The sequence below is a fragment of the Zingiber officinale genome, chromosome 8B (genome assembly GCF_018446385.1).
Source record: "Zingiber officinale cultivar Zhangliang chromosome 8B, Zo_v1.1, whole genome shotgun sequence".
NCBI classification, from domain to species: domain Eukaryota; kingdom Viridiplantae; phylum Streptophyta; class Magnoliopsida; order Zingiberales; family Zingiberaceae; genus Zingiber; species Zingiber officinale.
The window spans coordinates 58,076,322-58,095,491 of NC_056001.1; the positions used below are offsets into that span (position 1 = coordinate 58,076,322).

At 38.7% G+C, this 19,170-nt stretch overlaps 3 protein-coding genes across 5 annotated transcripts; 1 reads left to right on the forward strand and 2 right to left on the reverse strand.

Moving 5' to 3' along the window:
• The first annotated feature begins 5,281 nt into the window (after positions 1-5,281).
• On the forward strand, positions 5,282-11,842 carry LOC122015936 (protein root UVB sensitive 6-like). Of its 2 annotated transcripts, XR_006121009.1 has the most exons (15): positions 5,282-5,778; positions 6,528-6,626; positions 6,752-6,865; positions 7,456-7,527; positions 7,601-7,711; positions 7,801-7,920; positions 8,692-8,793; positions 8,883-8,955; positions 9,973-10,056; positions 10,131-10,195; positions 10,270-10,371; positions 10,449-10,640; positions 10,780-10,876; positions 10,953-10,987; positions 11,594-11,842. XR_006121009.1 is itself a non-coding variant. In XM_042573043.1 (14 exons), the coding sequence occupies exons 1-13, from the start codon at positions 5,437-5,439 to the stop codon at positions 10,846-10,848; spliced, it is 1,545 nt and encodes a 514-aa protein (XP_042428977.1). In that variant the 5' UTR covers positions 5,282-5,436; the 3' UTR covers positions 10,849-10,876; positions 10,953-11,338. The 2 variants fall into 2 exon arrangements, 1 of the variants encoding a protein (XP_042428977.1); XM_042573043.1 differs by lacking the exon at positions 11,594-11,842 and having other exon boundaries at positions 10,953-11,338.
• A 1,255-nt stretch (positions 11,843-13,097) lies between these two features.
• Positions 13,098-15,653, reverse strand: LOC122015937. Of its 2 annotated transcripts, XM_042573045.1 has the most exons (3): positions 15,364-15,653; positions 14,343-15,276; positions 13,098-13,341 (listed from the first exon to the last, which is right to left on the reverse strand). In XM_042573045.1, the coding sequence occupies exons 1-3, from the start codon at positions 15,636-15,638 to the stop codon at positions 13,336-13,338; spliced, it is 1,215 nt and encodes a 404-aa protein (XP_042428979.1). In that variant the 5' UTR covers positions 15,639-15,653; the 3' UTR covers positions 13,098-13,335. The 2 variants fall into 2 exon arrangements, with proteins under 2 accessions (XP_042428979.1, XP_042428978.1); XM_042573044.1 differs by lacking the exon at positions 13,098-13,341 and having other exon boundaries at positions 14,265-15,276.
• A 373-nt stretch (positions 15,654-16,026) lies between these two features.
• On the reverse strand, positions 16,027-17,571 carry LOC122015938. The gene has a single exon (XM_042573047.1). It carries the CDS (start codon positions 17,484-17,486, stop codon positions 17,139-17,141), a length of 348 nt encoding a protein of 115 aa, XP_042428981.1. The 5' UTR covers positions 17,487-17,571; the 3' UTR covers positions 16,027-17,138.
• Between the last annotated feature and the right edge of the window lie 1,599 nt (positions 17,572-19,170).

The window sequence follows — 19,170 nt, forward strand, 5'->3', positions numbered from 1 at the left end:
TTGGTAGCATTTTATGCACTAACCACTAGACCGTCTTGAGGGGAATGGAGCAAACCCATCCCAGGTATACTTGCAAGTGGTATTGTGGCTGGATCCCACACGTCGCTCGCCGATAGCTTTCGGCCATCGCAACAACATTCCGACCACCATCGCGATCTGCCTCGTAGTCCTCATTGCGGGTCAGGTAGCTACCACGCACGTTGTCTCCCTCTCCCTTGGCACGTCGACGTCCATAGCAGCTTCTAGCGGTCGGCTGCGTCCAAAGCCAGTTCCAGCAACCACCGCCACCTTCCACGCGTCGACGACTCTCGCTCCCTCTCCACGCCAATGCCACAACGCCGCCTCTCTCCCGGTCTACAGTCCCGGTGAGCAACCACTAGCCGCCAACGCTGCCGCCAGAATCACTGCCTGCGCCCCCGTTGCTGAATCCGACCAACGGGCACCCTTATTGGCAAATCTAACTTGTCGACGCTCTTGCCTTTAGATATGACGCTGATCCGTGTTTAATGGTGTCTGTGTTTTGACCATCCAACATTTCGCTCGACCCTTTTGATCTAGCCTGTCTCTAGCCTTTGAGTTGTGGTTGTTCTCGGCTTTTGCGCCGTTATCTTATTCCAACCCATTGTCATGTTACAGCCTTCATGCCGTTATTGTATCCCAGCCCGCGTGTCGATATCATATCTCGGTCTACATGTCGTCTTCCGGATCCAGGTCGCGCTCGACTAGGTGTCTTCAGATCCAGCTCTTCATCCTGCTCAAAGTAATCTACTCTTCCGGGTTGTGACAACTCGAGCAGCGTCCTGACTAGCTCACCGATCCACTAGAGGGCGCCCCCAAGCAAGGGTACGTTACCGTACTCACTCTACATTCATTTCATTATTCTATTTTTAGTCTGTTCCTTACATATTCGTTAGATCTACCTCGAGCATCGGGGTACCAGGGACCGGGATAACTCGGTCGTTGGCTACAGGTAGTATTGACTAGAAGACTTTTGACAACTTGGTCAACATAGAAGATAGGTTAGCATACCCCCTTTGGGGTCATAACGATTTGATCAATATTCCAGCCACATCATCTTGGTAATTAGTCTGACTCAACTTCCAGACATGACAGTTGGCACCCGTAAAAAGATGTTGACGTGCAAGCAAAGAAATAACTTGGATGTGGAGAGTAGGAGCCACAACAATTAGTAATTAAGTTTGTTTACCATCCATAATCCCTTGGGCTACATCATGTGCTACCAGTGCTCCTGTTAAATCTCTCTCCATACAACCTGAGATCATTATAGGGAGTTGTTAATATGACGGTTCTACATTTTTAAGCTACATCATGCCAATAAAATTACATCTCTAGCTAGCTAAAGCAACGAAGCTAGCTAGAGACCCGACTACTAGTCAAGATTTTGTTGGGACCGATGTGCCCACTAGAGGGGGTGAATAACGTTACGTCGTGCTTGCGTCGGTTTGCTTCGTCTTGTTGTTGTGCAATGGAATACTCGAAGACAAACACTCACAATGCTAACACCTAGGATTTACTTGGTATCTACCTCAAGAAGAGATGACTAATCCAAGGATCCACACACGACATGCTATCTTTACTAATGAAAACCTCCTTCTCGGTCGCAGCCGAAGGCGGAGAAGCCTCGTACAAACTCACACATAACACAAACACAAATACAAGAAGAAACTCTAAGAATACAAGTGAATACACCTTTCTTCTTGCTACTTGTTGTTGCCTCTTGAACCTTGAAGATGCTCCTCAAGTGCCTTCAAGAACTGGCGTGAGTGCCGGAGAAATCACTGTGAAGATCGCTGTAAGCTCGCAGGAGAAGATTGCAAAGATCTACGGAGAAAAACGCTCCGCAACGGCTATATCCTGTGCTCCCAATCGATTGAAATCAACCCCAATCGATCGCCACGTTAGCTCCGCACAATCCCAGCCGTCCATCACCTGCATCCTGCGCAACAGTCGAATCCCAATCGATCGGCCAATCGATTGGGACATTCTGAATCGATCCAGCGATCGATTCAGATGCTTTCTGTGTTCTCGCGATCACGCGAGAACTCCCAGCTCCAATCGATCGACCGATCGATTGGAGATTCCCAATCGATTTTCCGATCGATTGGGAAGGCCTCTGTGCTCGCAACTTATACACTCAATCGATCGACCAATCGATTAGGTCATTTCTTCCTTCGCAACACACTCCAATCGATCGGCTGATCGATTGGAACCTGGTTCAATCAATTTCCCAATCGATTGACCATCCTGGACTTAACTCAATCTCAAGTCCAAAGTCTCCAACCCAATCCCGGTCAACCATGACCTGTTGGGTCTCTATGCCTAACATTTGGCCACACCCGACCAACCTCGAACGAGCCTTCTAGCCTCCTTCATCAGCCTCGCGTCCCTCGGATATCTTCCCATCCTTCGCGCCTTGCCTTTAGGAGCTTCCTTCGGCCTCATCCTAGTTGTCAGGTCTTCCTTGCCAAGTCATACCAGGACTTACCTTGCCAGGATCACATGCTTGGACTTACACTCTTTGCCAAGATCACACTTGGACTTTTCAATTGTCTGGCTCCTTACAAGGACTTTCTCCTTTGCCAAGATCACACTTGGACTTTCCAATTGCCTGGCTCCTCACCAGAACTTTTCCTTTGCCAAGATCATACTTGGACTTTCTCCTGCCTAGCTCCACACTAGAACTTTCCCGTTGCCTGACTCCTCACCAAGACTTTCTCCTACCTAACTCCACACTAGGACTTTCCCGTTGTCTGGCTCCTCACCAGGACTTTCCAAATGTCTAACCTCCAGTTAGAACTTTCCCAGCCAAGTCTCCTGTCAACCTTGACCTACTTGACTTGTATTCTCATCAACCTGGTCAATCCTTTGTCCACCTTCATAACCGGACGATTGCTCCAGCAATCTCCTTATATTGTGAAACATCAAAACTCAAATCCTGACTCAAGTTTAGTCAAACTGGTTAAACTTGACCTAGGGAAATTGCCCCAATAGATTTGACCTCCGGATCTTATGGTGGTAACACCACCACACACTAGCCAACTGTCCATCCTGAGGGGACCATTAAAGTTTAGGAACATACCTCTATACATAGTGGTATCAAAACTTTACTTTTGCTCTTTTTCTTCGCCATTTTATCTTGTTTCAGCTCAACGATGACTTGATCGTTGGAGGGATCAAATTGGGCATTGTCGGTGATATGGATATAGCTTAAGGGCCCAGGAGGAATTAAGAAGAAAAGGAGGGATATTTTTGTCAAATCAGGGTTTAGAGCATTAAGAGGAGGAGAAGACACTATTCACAAGAGGCTGGTTGGTGTTTTTCTCTGCTACCACACACATAGGGAGAGGGGGGACTCCCGTCGCCTTCGCCGCTCACTGGACTAGCCAGCGCCGCCTATTCTCTAACGCCAGTGCTAGCTCCACCCTTTCCACAGTCGTCCCCCCACCGCCTCTAGCGGCCGTTGTTTTCTCTCGCGACGCCGTAGTCGCCTCCTGTTCCCCCACATCACCCGCCGATAGCTTTTGGTGATTACAACAGCATTCCAACCACCATCGCGATCTGCCGCGTAGTCCTCATTGCGGGTCAGGTAGCTACCACGCATGTCGTCTCCCTCTCCCTTGGCGCGTCGGCGCATCCACAACCGCTTCCAGCAACCACCGCCACCTTCCACGCGTTGACGATTCTCTCTGCCTCTCCACGCCAACGCCACAGTGCCACCTCTCGCCCGGTCTACAGTCCCGGTGAGCAACCACCAGCCGTCAACGCTGCTGCCAACGTCACTGTCGGCGCCCCCGTCGTTGAATCCAACCAACGGGCACCCTTATTGGCGGATCTGACTTGCCGACGCTCATGCCTTTAGATACGATGCTGATCCGTGTTTAATGGTGCCTGTGTTTTGACCATTCAGCATTTTGCTCGACCTTTTTCATCTAGCCCGTCTCTAGCCTTTGAGTTGTGGTTATTCTCGGCTTTCGCGTCGTTATCTTGTTCCAGCCGTTTGTCATGTTCCGGCCTTCATGCTGTTATTGTATCCCGACCCACGTGCCGATATCATATCCCGGCCTATATGCCGTCTTCCGGATCTAGGTCACGCTCGTCTAGGTGTCGTTAGATCCAGTTCTTCATCCTGCTCGGAGTCATCTACTCTTCCGGGTCGCGACAACTCGAGCAGTGTCACGACTAGTTCACCGATCCACCAGAGGACGCCCCCCGGGCCAGGGTACGTTACCGTACTTACTCTACATTCATTTCATTATTCTACTATTAGTCTATTCCTTACATATTCGTTAGATCTGCCTCGAGCATCGGGGTACCAGGGATCCGGATAACCCGGTCGCTGGCTACAGGTAGCATTGATCAGAAGACTTCTGACAACTTGGTCAACATAAGAAACAACTTAGCATACCCCCTTTTAGGTCATAGCGATTTGGTCAACATTCCAGCTATATCATCCTGATAATTCGACTGACTCAACTTCCAGACATGACAGTTGGCACCCGTAGAAAGATGTTGACGTGCAAACAAAGAAACAACTTGGATGTGGAGAGTAGAGCCACAATATGTTAGTAATTAAGTTTGTTTATCATCCATAATCCCTTGGGCTACATCATGTGCTACAAGTGCTCCTGTTAAATCTTGCTCCATACAACCTGAGATCATTTTAGGGAGTTGTTAATACGACGGTTCTACATTTTTAAGCTACATCATGCCAATAAAATTACATCTCTAGCTACTAAAGCAACGAAGCTAGCTCATGAGACTGACTCTAGGTCACATAACCTCTAGTGTGTTACTTTACTCGGTCGATGACCTTATTATACCCGTAAACAATTTCGTCTTCTTAGCAGTTTTATTTCATTTCTCATTCTTATTCATCTCATCTCAATTACATCCAAAAAATGAACACAAATACACAAAAACAAGCCTCCCGAGTACACTGTCATGGCAAACAGTGTGACGAACTCCTTGGACAATAATAATTTGAATCTCATCCATGACATATTACAGAATTTGAATTATTCGTGACACGATCTTTGCTTCTTGATTTACGTTATAGTTAGTGGGAAACGAAAAAAAACACAAAAAAACAAATAAACAAACAAACACAAGTAAAAGGAATTGGATCGTACCAACCCAACGGCAAACTTAACTCCTGATGCAACTCCCACGTGAACTCGGTTCATTAAGCGATTCGTCCGGACCAAGTGGGGCCGGTTCGGTGATCCACCGCCAGCCACGCAAGAATTTCACAAGTGTTTAATTATCTATTTATAGAACTAATTTTATTTGGACGGCGTCGGTTTGGCCGCTGTCACTGCCCCGGCGACGTCGACGCCCCCCGAAGCTCCCGCGATAAAACCGAGGCGAACCTCCTCTCCTCATCTGAATCCGCATCTGTCCCCCTTAGATCCGTCCATGGCTCCGGTTCCGCTGAAGCCTTCGCCGGGTCTCGCGCCCGAGACCCGCGACATCGTCCGGGACGCCGTCCGCTCCAGCGCCGCTGCTACCCTCGCCTCGTCCCCTGCGCTGACGGCGCGGGACGACTGGATCCAGGCCGGGATCAAGTTCGGGACGGCTATCGACCCTGGCCTCGCCCTCGTCGCGCCAGCCGCTCCTAGGGTTCTCTGCTGTGAGGAGATCGACGGGAGGAGGTGGAGCTACGTGCTGGATGACGTGGAAGGCCCCCCCGGGACGAAGGCGAGGAAGGGACCGTCTCTTCGCGCCGTCCCGATGCAGAACCCCGTGGATCCCTTGGAGGTGAATTCTTCCGACGATCCTCAGTTCTGTTCTGATTGAGGTTGATGCTTAATTTGATTCTAGCACTGTGGAATTCCTTTTATCTCATGTAAGAAAATATCATTAAGCTGGCATCTTGTGTCATGTTTTACGAATACACCAGAGAGATCATATTCTCATGGATTTAATCGAAACAGAATTATATATCTTTTATTTAACACTATCTTTTGTTCCTTAACATCCTATAGAAAGAATTTGCTCGAGTAGGAAGATGAGAGATCATAATATGGAAGATGTTTTCAAGGTCCCTTTTTCCTTGAAAATGTTGGTAGAAAGAGTATCTTACCTTTGTAAAAAAAAACACGATATGAGTGTACCTGTAAAGTGTAAACACACTTGAGTTTTAAGATATTGAAGCATATGCTTCCTCTGAAATGAGGGAAGCATACCACAGTTTTCCAAGTGATGAAATAAGGTTATTTTTCCATGCTGTCTTAGTTCATGTTTGTCCCTTTTAATGTGGGCCATCTTGCTTACATTACATATGTATATCTACAAAGATTGAGATATGTAATTTTTTTGCTTCGGTTCTGAAAAACATTATTGAAATTTTTAATGTTGTATGCTATGTGGTATAACAATTGTGTGTAATTTATCCAGTGACTCCTAGAGGAAGTGATGACTTATATTTTGTGGATTTAAATGGAGGTTGTAGCTAGTTAGCACTAGTATTAAGATCAACGTTGACTGCTAAATTCACATTTATGCAGGAGATGATGTCATTCATAAGATCGTATGTAGTGCCTGATGGCTTTCCTGACTGTGTAACCCCTTCTTATGTCCCATATATGACATGGAGGGCTTTGAAGGTACATACTAGTTTATCCAAAATAGTGTGAATCCAGTTATTAATTTGTCCTTATACTGGAGGATGACATTGTTGTTTCTTGTTTACTTGAGTTCTTCCTCACTAGTGTTTACTTCTTTTGTTCAGCATTTCTTTGGTGGAGCCATGGGTGTTTTCACAACAAGGACTCTGTTAAATTCTGCGGGAGTATCCAAAAATACAGCTGCATCAGGTGCTGTTGCCATCAATTGGATACTCAAGGTAAATTATTTTTTTTGTGTGTGTTAAAAAAACAGTATCTCATGTAGATGCAAAATTATGTTCTAGTTATCTGCAAAATTATGTTCATGGATGTGTTTACTCTTTTAATGGAGATGATAGATCTCTTTTTTGAAGCAACCTCCTATTATCTTTCCCTATAATATTGTAACAAGTCTTGGATTCCTATGAATAGCATTGCTAAAAAAACAATGCTGAATCGGGTACCATTGGGGCAAAAAAAGTGACAGGCTTTTTTTTTGTGTAATGGGATGGATCAACTTTCACCTATTTTTTTTGGTTATGATCAGATAGTGTCTATATGTAAACTTGTTTCTTTTCTGATCTTACTATTCTTTCTTGTGTATATCCTTGCCTTGCAGGAAATAATTGCTTTAAATAAGAGAATTTCTATACACTTTCAAGTACACATCCTGTAAAAAAACAAAATTTGCATTACTTGAAGAATGATTTGTTATTGTTATTTGATGATAGATTTTGTGTTGTTGGTTGGTCCAAACAGTTCCATTTGCCTGTGTTTGACCAAGTACTTCATTTTGGGCTTTTACCCTCTATTTTAAAAAATTCTCCAGGATGGAGCTGGCCGTGTCGGCAAAATGCTCTATTCACGTCAAGGAAAGAAGTTTGACTATGATCTGAAGCAGGTACATACCTGTGCTCTTTCGACTTCATAGGTTCTATGTATGGTGTTGATTGATAGTTTATATTTCTCCTCAGCTTCGCTTTGCAGGTGATCTTTTAATGGAGTTAGGTGCAGGAGTAGAGTTAGCAACTGCTGCAGTTCCACAGCTTTTCTTGCCACTTGCATGTGCAGCCAATGTTCTTAAGGTTAGGAAGCTATGCGCTCGGTGTCTAGTTTCTACCCAAGGATAAAAGGATGTAGATGATGTGTGATAGCTTAACTGTCTCCCTTACAGAATGTTGCTGTTGTTACCTCGACATCCACACGCACTCCAATATACAAGGCCTATGCAAAAGGAGAAAATATAGGGGACGTCACTGCTAAAGGAGAATGTGTTGCCAATATAGCTGATCTGGTAGGCTATTCTGATCAATCATTACTTGGAATATGGACATCCTAAAAGTTCGAGAACTTTCCAATTAGCAAATTGGTTCATCCCTTCTATTCTCATAGTGTAACTTTTGTATGCTAATATGCTATTATGCAGGAGTCAGTTAAGTTACTCTCTTTTTTCTCGATGACATGCCCTAATAAATCCTTTTGATGTTTCTCAAGGCATATCGAATTCTGCAAATGTTGGAATGGATGGAATTAGAAAGCAGTATTTGTAAGCTATGCTTTGTTTTTGAGTTTCCAACTTCCTTTTTTTGTCCCACAGTTTTATTTTCTAGATTGACAGTAATTCTTGCAAACTATTCAAAATAGAAATATAATAAGAAGATAAAGGTAAATAAATAAATTCACAGTTACCTCAGAAAGATTTTAAAATATGCATTAGAAGACAAGCAACTTGGTAGAGTTGATATGCAACTTTTCTTAGCCTTCACAGATACTATGTTGGATTGTGTTCTACATTAAAAGAACTTTCAGACAATTATAATATATATCAAATCAACCGCTTGCATTTGCTTCAACTATTCAAGATAATGAGGATCTTACTATTAGGAATGCATTTTTTTTTGAATAAATTATACAGCAATGCTTATATGCTTTTCCGAAAAATGATTTATTATTTTAGAAATTAGAATGCAGATAAATTGTCTTGACTATACTGCATTTTCCTTTACTAATTTTTGACAATAATACTGCATCAAATCTTAATGGCTGATAAATTATCTTTGTTTAGTTGGGCACTGGACTGAGTATCTTGATATCGAAACGAAATCCATCTTTGGTGGCCTCATTCACATTCTTGTCATGTGGATATCTATTTAGCTCATATCAAGAGGTTAGTCTCTATCGGGCCTAAGGTGCTGTGTGCCTTTCTCTGACAGTTTCTTCAACAAATTTATTTTGCTTATTCTTCATTTTTGCTAGGTCAAATCAGTAGTATTGAATACGTTAAACACAGCAAGATTCACTGTGGCTGTGGATTCCTTCATCAAGACTGGTAAGTCAAGCAAGATATGTATAGTTTAAATGCATTTTTGTTTGCACTAAGATATGCTGAAGTACTTTGATGTTGTGTGCTTAACTACTTGCATGATCAACTCTGAACTAGGATCTATTCAGGTAGGCAATGCTCCCAAACTTATGAGGATCTTGTTAATAGAGAAAAGTTTGAAAAACTAGCGACTGTATAGATACATACTGATTGAATAATAAAATCAGGTGAATAGGTAATGGTATTTAAGAATAATGAATGGTTCTTTTGGAAAAAGAAAGAAAAGGGCCATATGTTAGAGCAGATTTTTCAACATCTAAGTCATGTTAGTTAGAAGGGGAGCCTTGGCGCAAGAAGGGGAGCCTTGGAGCAACGGTAAAGTTGTTGATTTGTGACCAAAAGGTCACGGGTTGGAATTCTGGAAACAACCTCTTGCAAAAAGTAGGATAAGGTTGCGTACAATGGATCCTTCCCCGGGACCCGCATAGTGGAAGCTTCGTACACCGGGCTGCCCTTTTTTTTCTAAGTTATGTTAGTCCAAACTATTTAGGTTGGCTTTATGGATTTTGCAATTATATGCTATGTCATGCTATGCCACTAGCAATACTAATCTCTTATATCGCTTTTGTTTAACCCTTTTACTATGTTAACTAGATTTTTCCTTTATCCATCACGTTTCTAATTCCAATCCTATTTAACTTGTCAACTGTCGATACCATCTATTCTGAGAAGCTCATTCTACATAAATCACCTTGATAAACAGAGAATAAATTCAAAGGTCCTTAGATATGGACTAAGGCTTTAGTAAATGGAGATCTGGTTATAATTGTTAATTATATACTAGAACAGAAAATCTTATATTGGATTTAATTCAAATATAACCAAATTGAACTATGTTTTGTGAGTTTTATTTCATTTCTAGTACATCGACTAAGATAATGACATTTGGCAACCTTTGGAGCAGATTTTTTCTTATCATCTTCTTTGGTAATACCTACTAATAATACTCCAAAAAAATTTTAGGACATGTTCCATCATTAAAGGAAGGAAACGTAAAGGAGAATATTTTCAATCCTCCATGGTCTAACCATACACCAGTAGTTATAGGTACGCGGCAAATAAGGTACCCTTATCTCTATTCATCCGGCTAGGCTTCTACATCTACTTTACATCGTCTTCAGGATCAAGATTTTCTGAAGCGTTCCAGGAGCTGTCTTCATTTCTTGCCACGCAACCCTTGTTCGAGGTATATACTGAGATTGTGATTCCTGCTTGCTATAATTTTAATCCACACGCCTATCTTGTTGCTTCTAATTGCAGGAGGAGAGATACATGGTCACCTATAACCCTTCAAAGGGTAAAATTTATGCATTGCTCAAGGATCAAGCAAAATCAGATGATATACTAAAAGCGGCGTTCCATGTAAGCACTGATTACTAAATGGCAAATATACAAAAAAAAAAACACCAACTTAACAAGACAACTTTCTTTTACGACAGGCGCATGTTCTTCTGCATTTCATCCGGTCGTCAAACTCAAAACTAGCTTTGAGAAGATTTAGCAGCAGTGACCAATCAAGACACGAAGGAACTTTGCTTGTTTCAAATGACAACTTTCTTTCTCACATCGCTGAGTCTTGCAAGATCGTGTCATCATCATATACAATGTTCAAGAATAAAGCTACCAAACAGGTGATGCATTGTCGACTTACCATTTTTTATGTTCAATCTAATTATTGTAAACTTTTTGTTGGTTCTTCTATCATTGAAACTGATCTATATTTCAAGTATTTCTGAACTCTCTATTGACGATGCCATTTCTTTTGCTTAGGGATGGATAATGTCTCACTCTTTGCTTAATCCGGGTAGAGCACGGCTAGTTAGTACTCTACACCACTGATCTGCGATCACCATCCATAAATTCAGAGGTTCCTTTGTTTTGCTGGTTTCTCGTTTAAATTTCGACGCAGAGAATTTGATGCTGAAACTATTTCTTCGTATCAGATCTTAACACACGAGCGGTGGATTGCTAGTCTCAGGTACGTGAACATCTTATGCCACCGCAGAGTTAGAAAGTCTACCAAAACCACTCGACTGACAAAGTGGTGACATTCTATTTCGGATTTGCTCTCCCAGTTTCTGCTCCCTGCAAACTGGGAGACAGAGATCATTTTCCGAAACAATTTTGCTTGTGTACTGCTGGAGTTACTTGCCTATCGAACTTTTCGATGTGTGTTGACACATCCTCTTGCAGTTTTGTTTGTTGTAATACTGTAAAATTTGTTTGTGCCTTTGACTGTGCCGTAGAGTTTGAGATGCAAATCTGTGATATAAAAAAAAAATTGGGTTGTTTTTAAAGAAAAAATATATCATTTTATTCTCTATATAAAGAGAAATTGGATTGTTTAATTTAAATTTATCATTTAATTATCCATGAAGACGAGATCCGTTATGTTACATAGAGTATCTAATTATTTCATATTATTAACATCATTAGGAGAAATTTAATTTTATTATTTTCGCTTTAATTGGAGGATAATGACTGTACATTCGGTGCATAATTTTACAGTCACCACCTTAAGGTCATTTTTATTTCATAATCAGGCCGCATTTTCGTTGTTCATTCTTTCTTTCGCCTCTTTCAGATCAGGCAGTCGCGGACGGTAGGCGGCAGCGTTGCAGGCGAGAGTGGCGAGGCAGGCAGATTTCCTGAAGAAAGATGGCAGCCGACACTTCAGCAAGAAACGCCTCCGCGCCGCCGACGATGCATACACCGAGGTACATCTTCTCGAGTGTAGAATTTTGATGAAAATATTAAAAGATATTGTAATAATTATTTAAAATGATAGTTCTTTTATAATAAAATGAGGAAAAATAGAGGCATCTAAATATCTAGATCGTAAAAAAAAAAAAAAAAAAAAAAAATCCTCTTTTAAAAATTATTAAAACCATCAACTCATTTTATAATTTAATATCTAAAATATCCTTCAACTGTTGTATTGCAGGACAGTAAAACAGCTTTACCCAAGGACGTAGTATTTAGATCAAATCAAAACTACTGCCACCTAGAAATACATTGTTCTAAAGGAACAACTTTGATTAAAATTTAAAATTATATGAGCAAAAATTAAAAGAGCATCCCTTCTTATTAGAATTGGTAATGAGGCATTAATTTTTTTATTTATTAAATTTTATTTTCTAAGATATTGTAGTAATTATGATCTTATAACTATTATTATTACTTGTAATTATGATGTTATAACTGCTATAATTATATATAACTATATAATTATAAAACTTACATTTCTATAGACTATAGTTACTATAATATAATTAAAAATATATATGTATTATAGTCTTTATGATTTATGACTATTACAATATAATATAATATTGATTTGTTATAATATAATATTCAGAAGCAGCTCCCCTAGAGCCGGTCCCACGGATATGGAGGAAGGTAAATACAGGTACACAGGTAGAAAATACATGACGGAGACGTTAACCCCAGACAGTAACACTCCGAGGATCAACCCCTGGACTTTTCAACTACAGAACCATGCACTCTCCATCTGTGCTACGTCCTGGGGATTGATATAATATAATATTGGTTTGATGAGCGATGAATGTCACATTATGGACCACTATTAATAAAAATAATATTAATTTGACCCGATGCACATGTTATTGTTAATTACTATAACAACATATATATATTTGACAATTAAAAAAAAAAAGAAAAAAAAAAGAAAAAAGAAAAAAAAAAAAAGACAATGCTCTTTTTATTTTTATCCAAGTTGTATTGATTCACATTTTAGAGTAGCTTTCGAGGTGATAAGAGTATTTTAAATATTAAATTAAAATGAAATATTATTTTAATAATTTTTTTTAAAAAACATCATTTTAACAATATAATTATATAAAAATAACCTTTTAATACTTCATTTCATAGTTTATCTATTTCTTCAAAATACATTTCTATCTGAGACATTTCTACCAATTGAGCATGAGGACTAATTAGTCTCTTCCATTCTCCTAAAAAAACAGTGAGCATCTTTAAGCACTAGGTAGCTGAAAATGGAGAATTTTAATCCTAATATATTGGCTCATTTCTTTCAAAAATTTTGTTTAATTCTAAAACTTACAACATAACAGAAACAAGCACGATAAATGGCTGCCAAATATACATTAAAACCAACACACTAAAACAGTTCACAAGTCACACAACACCTCATACTCATGGTCCAAAGGTCAAGAGATAAAAAAACACAAATGGACTATAAATCTGAGCAGCTTATTTGCAAAGAAAATAGTAACAGATTTTTCTATCTCAAATAAGTATATATAACCTTATGCTCCTCTCACATAGAAGACTTGACTCTTTGCTCTAGTCCTGCATGAAAATATGACAGGTTCAGCAAATCAATCAACTTGTAAACACAGTTCGAGGATATAAATGGACTAGATTTTAACTTCCTAGAACTTGTTAACAACAGATAAGTTTACCATGTTCAACACTTAGTGATGTTTTCTTCTCTATTCCATGTGATGCAAGTGTAGTCCTTAGCCAAATGCAAAGTAATTCTTTACAAGTTGTCTAGGTCGTCTTAAAGATGTCATTGTTGGAGAATGGATAGAGGCCCCTACTTTTTCTCTATAAATTTTGCTCAAGTAATTCATACTCGCGTCCAGTTTTCTCGTCTACACAAACTGGTGTTACTATCTAAACATATTGTATGCATCTAGTCCATCTAAGTGAGGTTTGCATCCAAGACCAAACTCTGTTCCACAGTTAGAATTCACAATGTGACAACTACTTTCATACAGGCAGTTAAATATAACACATGGCTAAGAATGGATCTATACAACAATAATCAACCAGCTATACAACAATAATCAACCAGCTATATAGATCCTCCTACTTCATTGGGCTCAGCTGCTCAATCCCTTATTATATCTTTTTTAAAGAACCATCTTGCATTAACACGATAATTTTATGGATTCATACATAACATTTGCTTACATTTTATGCTGGTTGACAACCTAACAAAGTCCTCTTTTATTCCGTTTTGAGTTATGACCATAGCAGAGTTTATTTATCATTGGCAAAGGTTAGGATCTACGCCATTAGGCTCGATCCCTTACTATATTTTTTTCCGAGAATAATCTAACATTAGCACAATAATTTTATGGATTCATACATAATATTTATCCATGTTTTATGTTGGCTGACAATCTAACATAGTCCTCTTTTATTCGGTCTTGGACTGACCATAGTAGAGTTTATTTGTCATCGGCAGAGCTTAAAGATGGATCTATAAAAACTACCAACAAATTGAATTGCAAGCATGTTACTCTAGTACAAAGCAAAGGACGATATAATTACTAGTTTACCTCATTGTCATCATCATCTTCATCTCCTTTCTTAAGGCGAGTGGTTCCTCCCTCTTTGCTGATCGGCAAATTCATGTGGCCAAATGGAGTGTCGGCATCGATGCTCCCTTTAATGGAATACCCGGTGCCTCTTCCCCTAATCATATCCCACAGTGCAGAGCCGAAATCCTTGGGCCTAAAAGAGATAGGGATCTCCATCCTTGCAACCCCGTTCTTCTCAATTGTTGTGGTTTTGTTGAACTTCGCACTAGAAATGCTGATTTCAGACAGCCAAAATTCATAATCCAATGCGTTCAGCCCCAGGTCGAAGTCGTTCTTGTTCTCTAGCTTCAAGTGCAGCGAAGCTATCGTCTCCTCGAAGGAGAACTTATCGAAGTGGATCTTTTCAACATCAATATCCGGCTTGTAGGGCACTGGAATCTCGCCAGTCTTCTCCAGGGGCAGCGTAATCCTGCCGAAAACTGGCACATCTACAATGAGATCGACCTTGACCCTATAAGGGATGATGCTTCCAGGCTTGATGTCGCCGTAAGTGTTCTTGATATCATCGTAGATCAAAGTGACCGGGATCTTCACCGTCTCCGAACCGTGCGCGTGAATCGTGCCCGCATCGGGGATCAATCCAGAGACCAGCTTCCTCCCGTCGCTTTCGATCAAGTAATCGATGTCGACGAGAGGGATGGGGATCGGATTAGGGTTTGTGACCAGGACATCGACGACGATGTCTGCCTTCTTCATGTTGATGGAAGGTAGATGGACGGCGGTTACGTCGGCGGTGGGCTTCCCGAATCCGACTGCCTCCTCGATTCTCTCGCCCACATCATGAATAAAGTCCTTGACCTTGTCCAAAAAGCCCCCTTTTCCTTCATTCTCGTCCTCTTTCGATTCCCGTTCCGCGAGTTTGGGCTCGCCGGAGGACGCCATGGCGGATCGCCTACAAGATCAACAAACGCATCTGGTTTCAAAACACGGAAAGACGAAACCTTGACGGGAAGGCAAAAAAACACGGGCCATCACGTACCGAGAGCAGATCCGGAGGGGGCCGAAGGGGATATCGCTCGGTGGCGCTCTTCCGATCTTGTAGTTGGAGATGGAAGACCGGTAGCTGGAGGAGGAGGAGGAGGAGGAGTGGGCTTCGATCCAGCTGTAGGCTCTGCATCTAATGGCGAGGTCCGCGCGTCGATTGCGCGTGCGCTGAAAGCGCTGCGCCTGCTTCCGCGTCGAGGGCGAATTAAATTTAGAGATAAGTAACCGCTCATGGACGTGCCACGTGTTTGCCACTGGTCGACTCCACATCTCTCGTATAAAAAATATTTTTCAAAATTATATTTTAATTATTTATTTTAAAAATAAAATTGTCTGCCATAAGGCGGGTTGGTCTATGTTGAACTCGATCGAACTGACCAACCGTATGTGTATCTTTGTCAAATATCAACTGTTTAATAATGAGGGTTTAATTTTCAGACGATGTCCATTTTTATTAGAATTGCCAATATTGTTTTTTTTATTTATTATCAAAGGGTGTTTTATCTCGGTACATTTTACTTTTTAAAATTATCCTTAATTTTAAATTATTATAGTAATTACAAAATCATAAATACTATATAATTATAATAACTACAATTTTATAATGATTACAATGCAATACTAATTAGTATTGATAAAAATAAATTATATAGGTTGTAACTGCTATGATTCATAAATGTTATAACTATTATTAATTGGTGTTGACTAAAGATGAAATATTTATATTAAAAAATTTATAAACGGTAATTATTACAATACGATATTATTAATGTTGATCAAAATTGAAATGTTGTTATAATATAATATTGATAAGATATGAAATATTCATATTGTATTATAACAAAAAGTCCTCAGGTTATGTCAAAGGAGATAAATTATGAGATCAATTTATAGTCAACCATCAAATGACTAGGGGTGAGAAGAGTTTTTTCTCCGAAAACATGTGCTCAATAAGAATTGATCTTTATCCATTATAGTAAATTTATCATCCTCTAGTTAACTTTTTATCTAAGTGAAATATATAACTATGAGATGCTGAACTTCTAATTATATGCCAAAAGTATTTTTTTAATTTATCCTAATAAAAAAATTTTATAGGATGTTGAACTTCTAATTATATGCTAAAAATATTTTTTAATTTATCTTAATAAAAAAATTTTATGGGACTGAAACAAGACACTATTATCTAGTTCATCGATATTTATTTTTTGCCATGACTTTGCTCGAGATGAAATAATAAATTGAGAGTGAAACACTTAAAATAGATGAGAAATAATTGATCAAATCGAACTAATAAATAAATTATATAGATCAAATCAAGCATCACAATCGAGATCAACCTACATACCAAACTATCTTAGATCTATTTTCTATAAATAAAATTATAAAATTAGATAAGCACTTTCATAATGGCATCAATAAATGCACCCATCATGTTCATTAGATTTCTTGTTGGTAGTAGATAGATAGTCACTTTAATGCCCCACTCGTATAAAATATAAAACAATTTATTTTAGAAAATAAAATATAAATTTATTTGATATTTTAAATGAGAGTTTGGTAGATAGTCAATTTAAAAATTCAAATAATTTATTTTAGAAAAAGGAGATTATTATACTTCACCAGCCATTCAAACACAACTTGTATTTTTCTACATTTTTCAATAAAAATAAAAAATAGAAATTAAAGAGGAGGTGCTTAATTATTTTAAAATCACGGTTAATTGCATGATTATTAATAATTAATTAATTAATTAATCTACTTATCGGCTCAATTGGCGCCGGTGATGCAGGAGAAGACTCGGCGGCCGCTTCCAAACCTCACCATCTCCTTCGCCTGGCGGCTGCCGCCGCCCTCCGGCGTGGAGATCTCTTCCGCGGCGGAGAAGCCCTCCATGGAGCGGTGCCTCCGGTGGTGGACGCCGGCGCCCTGCCCGGCTGCACCTTCGGAGAAGCTCCCGAGCTTGATCGCCGGCGGTTGGAGGAGCTTGTGGTGGCGGTGGCTGGGGAGACCGAACCACCGCTCGGACCCGGTGGAGAGGGAGCGGCTGAACGTCTGGTCCCTCCGCCTCCTACTCTTGATCGCTCTGTAGATGAAAGGGATCAGTCCTTCCGCCATGGCCGATCGATCAGAAGCAGCTCGGCTCAGCTCTGTTTCAGGGAAAGCCAGCGATTCTGCTCTTCTTAAAACAGAGCAGACTTTGACAACCCAACGGTGGCATTTCCGTAATTATATGGTAGACTTTTTTTATCTTCAGACCCTTACACTTTATTGATTTATTTTATTTTATTTTACCTTCATTTTATAATTTATTGTTAGCAAAACACCCTTATATTTCTATTTTACCATCTACACTTTCTAATTTATCCTTCTCAATTGCCACTAAGTTAATTGGAGAAAGGATACAAAATATCAAAATATTTTAATATTAATAAGAAGTATTTTAAAATGTCAAGTGAATGGTTTTTCTTATTTTTATAATCGTAATATATTTAAAAATATATATTAAAACAATTCTTCATCCTAAATTTAATTCTAATTAAAATCATCCTTCTTACACCATCAATCTAATATTATTATATTAGTTTTAGTTAAAACTATTAAATTTTAATGAATATTAAAACAAAATAATATTAGGAGTGTAGCAGTTTTCACCGGCATTAAACTAATTTTAATAAATATTAAAATAATAGTTTTAACTAATATTAAAATAATTTTAATCATATATATATGGATATATATATTAAACTGTTTAATAATTAATTTTGGTAAAATTCAATTAAATTATGTTAGTTCAAGAATGTACTGATCAAAATACGACCTCATACAGCAGCTTTTTCTAAAACTTCTTTTGTCATTAATGTTTTTTTATTTTCATATTGAAAATAATTTTAAGTTTTATTATTTTTATATAAAAAATACACACCGTCACATATCTTAATAATACAAAAATGGAGAAATTTTTATAAATATTTTGGATGACTACATTAGAAAATATATCTACATTAGAAAATATATCTTGCTTGACCTTTTTACTAAGATAAATATAGTATCTGTTATTATCAATTTAATATCATGATATAAAAAAATTAAATTAATTTGTTTATGAGAGAGAGTTAATTAGAAGTAAATATTTAGTTATATGCTAAAGTAGAAATTTTATAATTTTTTTTCAATGTTTAATTATTAAAAATAGATATATTATTAATACTTTATTTACAAATTTATGTGGATAAAGTAAATATTTATTTGTAATTTTATTTTCTATAAATAGTCGTAATAATTTAAAAATATGCGCTTTGATAATTATTAAAAATAGATATATCATTAATACTTTTAAATACCTGGAAACAAATTAATATTTTTTGAAAATAGTGATTTCAGTTTCAATAAATAGAACTAATAATTCAAAAACATATTTACACAATCTTTCGATGTTTAATTATTAAAAATAAATATATCATTCATAATTTCTTTACAAATTTCTGCCAACAAAGTTAGGGTGTTCGATAAATGAATTTAGGAGACTGGAATGAGAATGAAATATATTTCATTCTCATTCTTGATGCTTGGTAGATGTGAATCGAAATTAAAATATGGATTTAATACTCCTAATTTCATAACTCACCCCCTCTAGGTTATAACTAAACTCATTCCTTCCTACTCGTGTGATTTTTTTTGACGACCCAGTCCCCCGCCTCCGAACCTTTTTCTTCTTTTCTTCTCTTTTACTTTTCGCATTTCATCTCTGCGCCTTTCTTCCTCGCTTGTCGCTGCGTCTTTGCTTCCCTGCTTGTCGGCC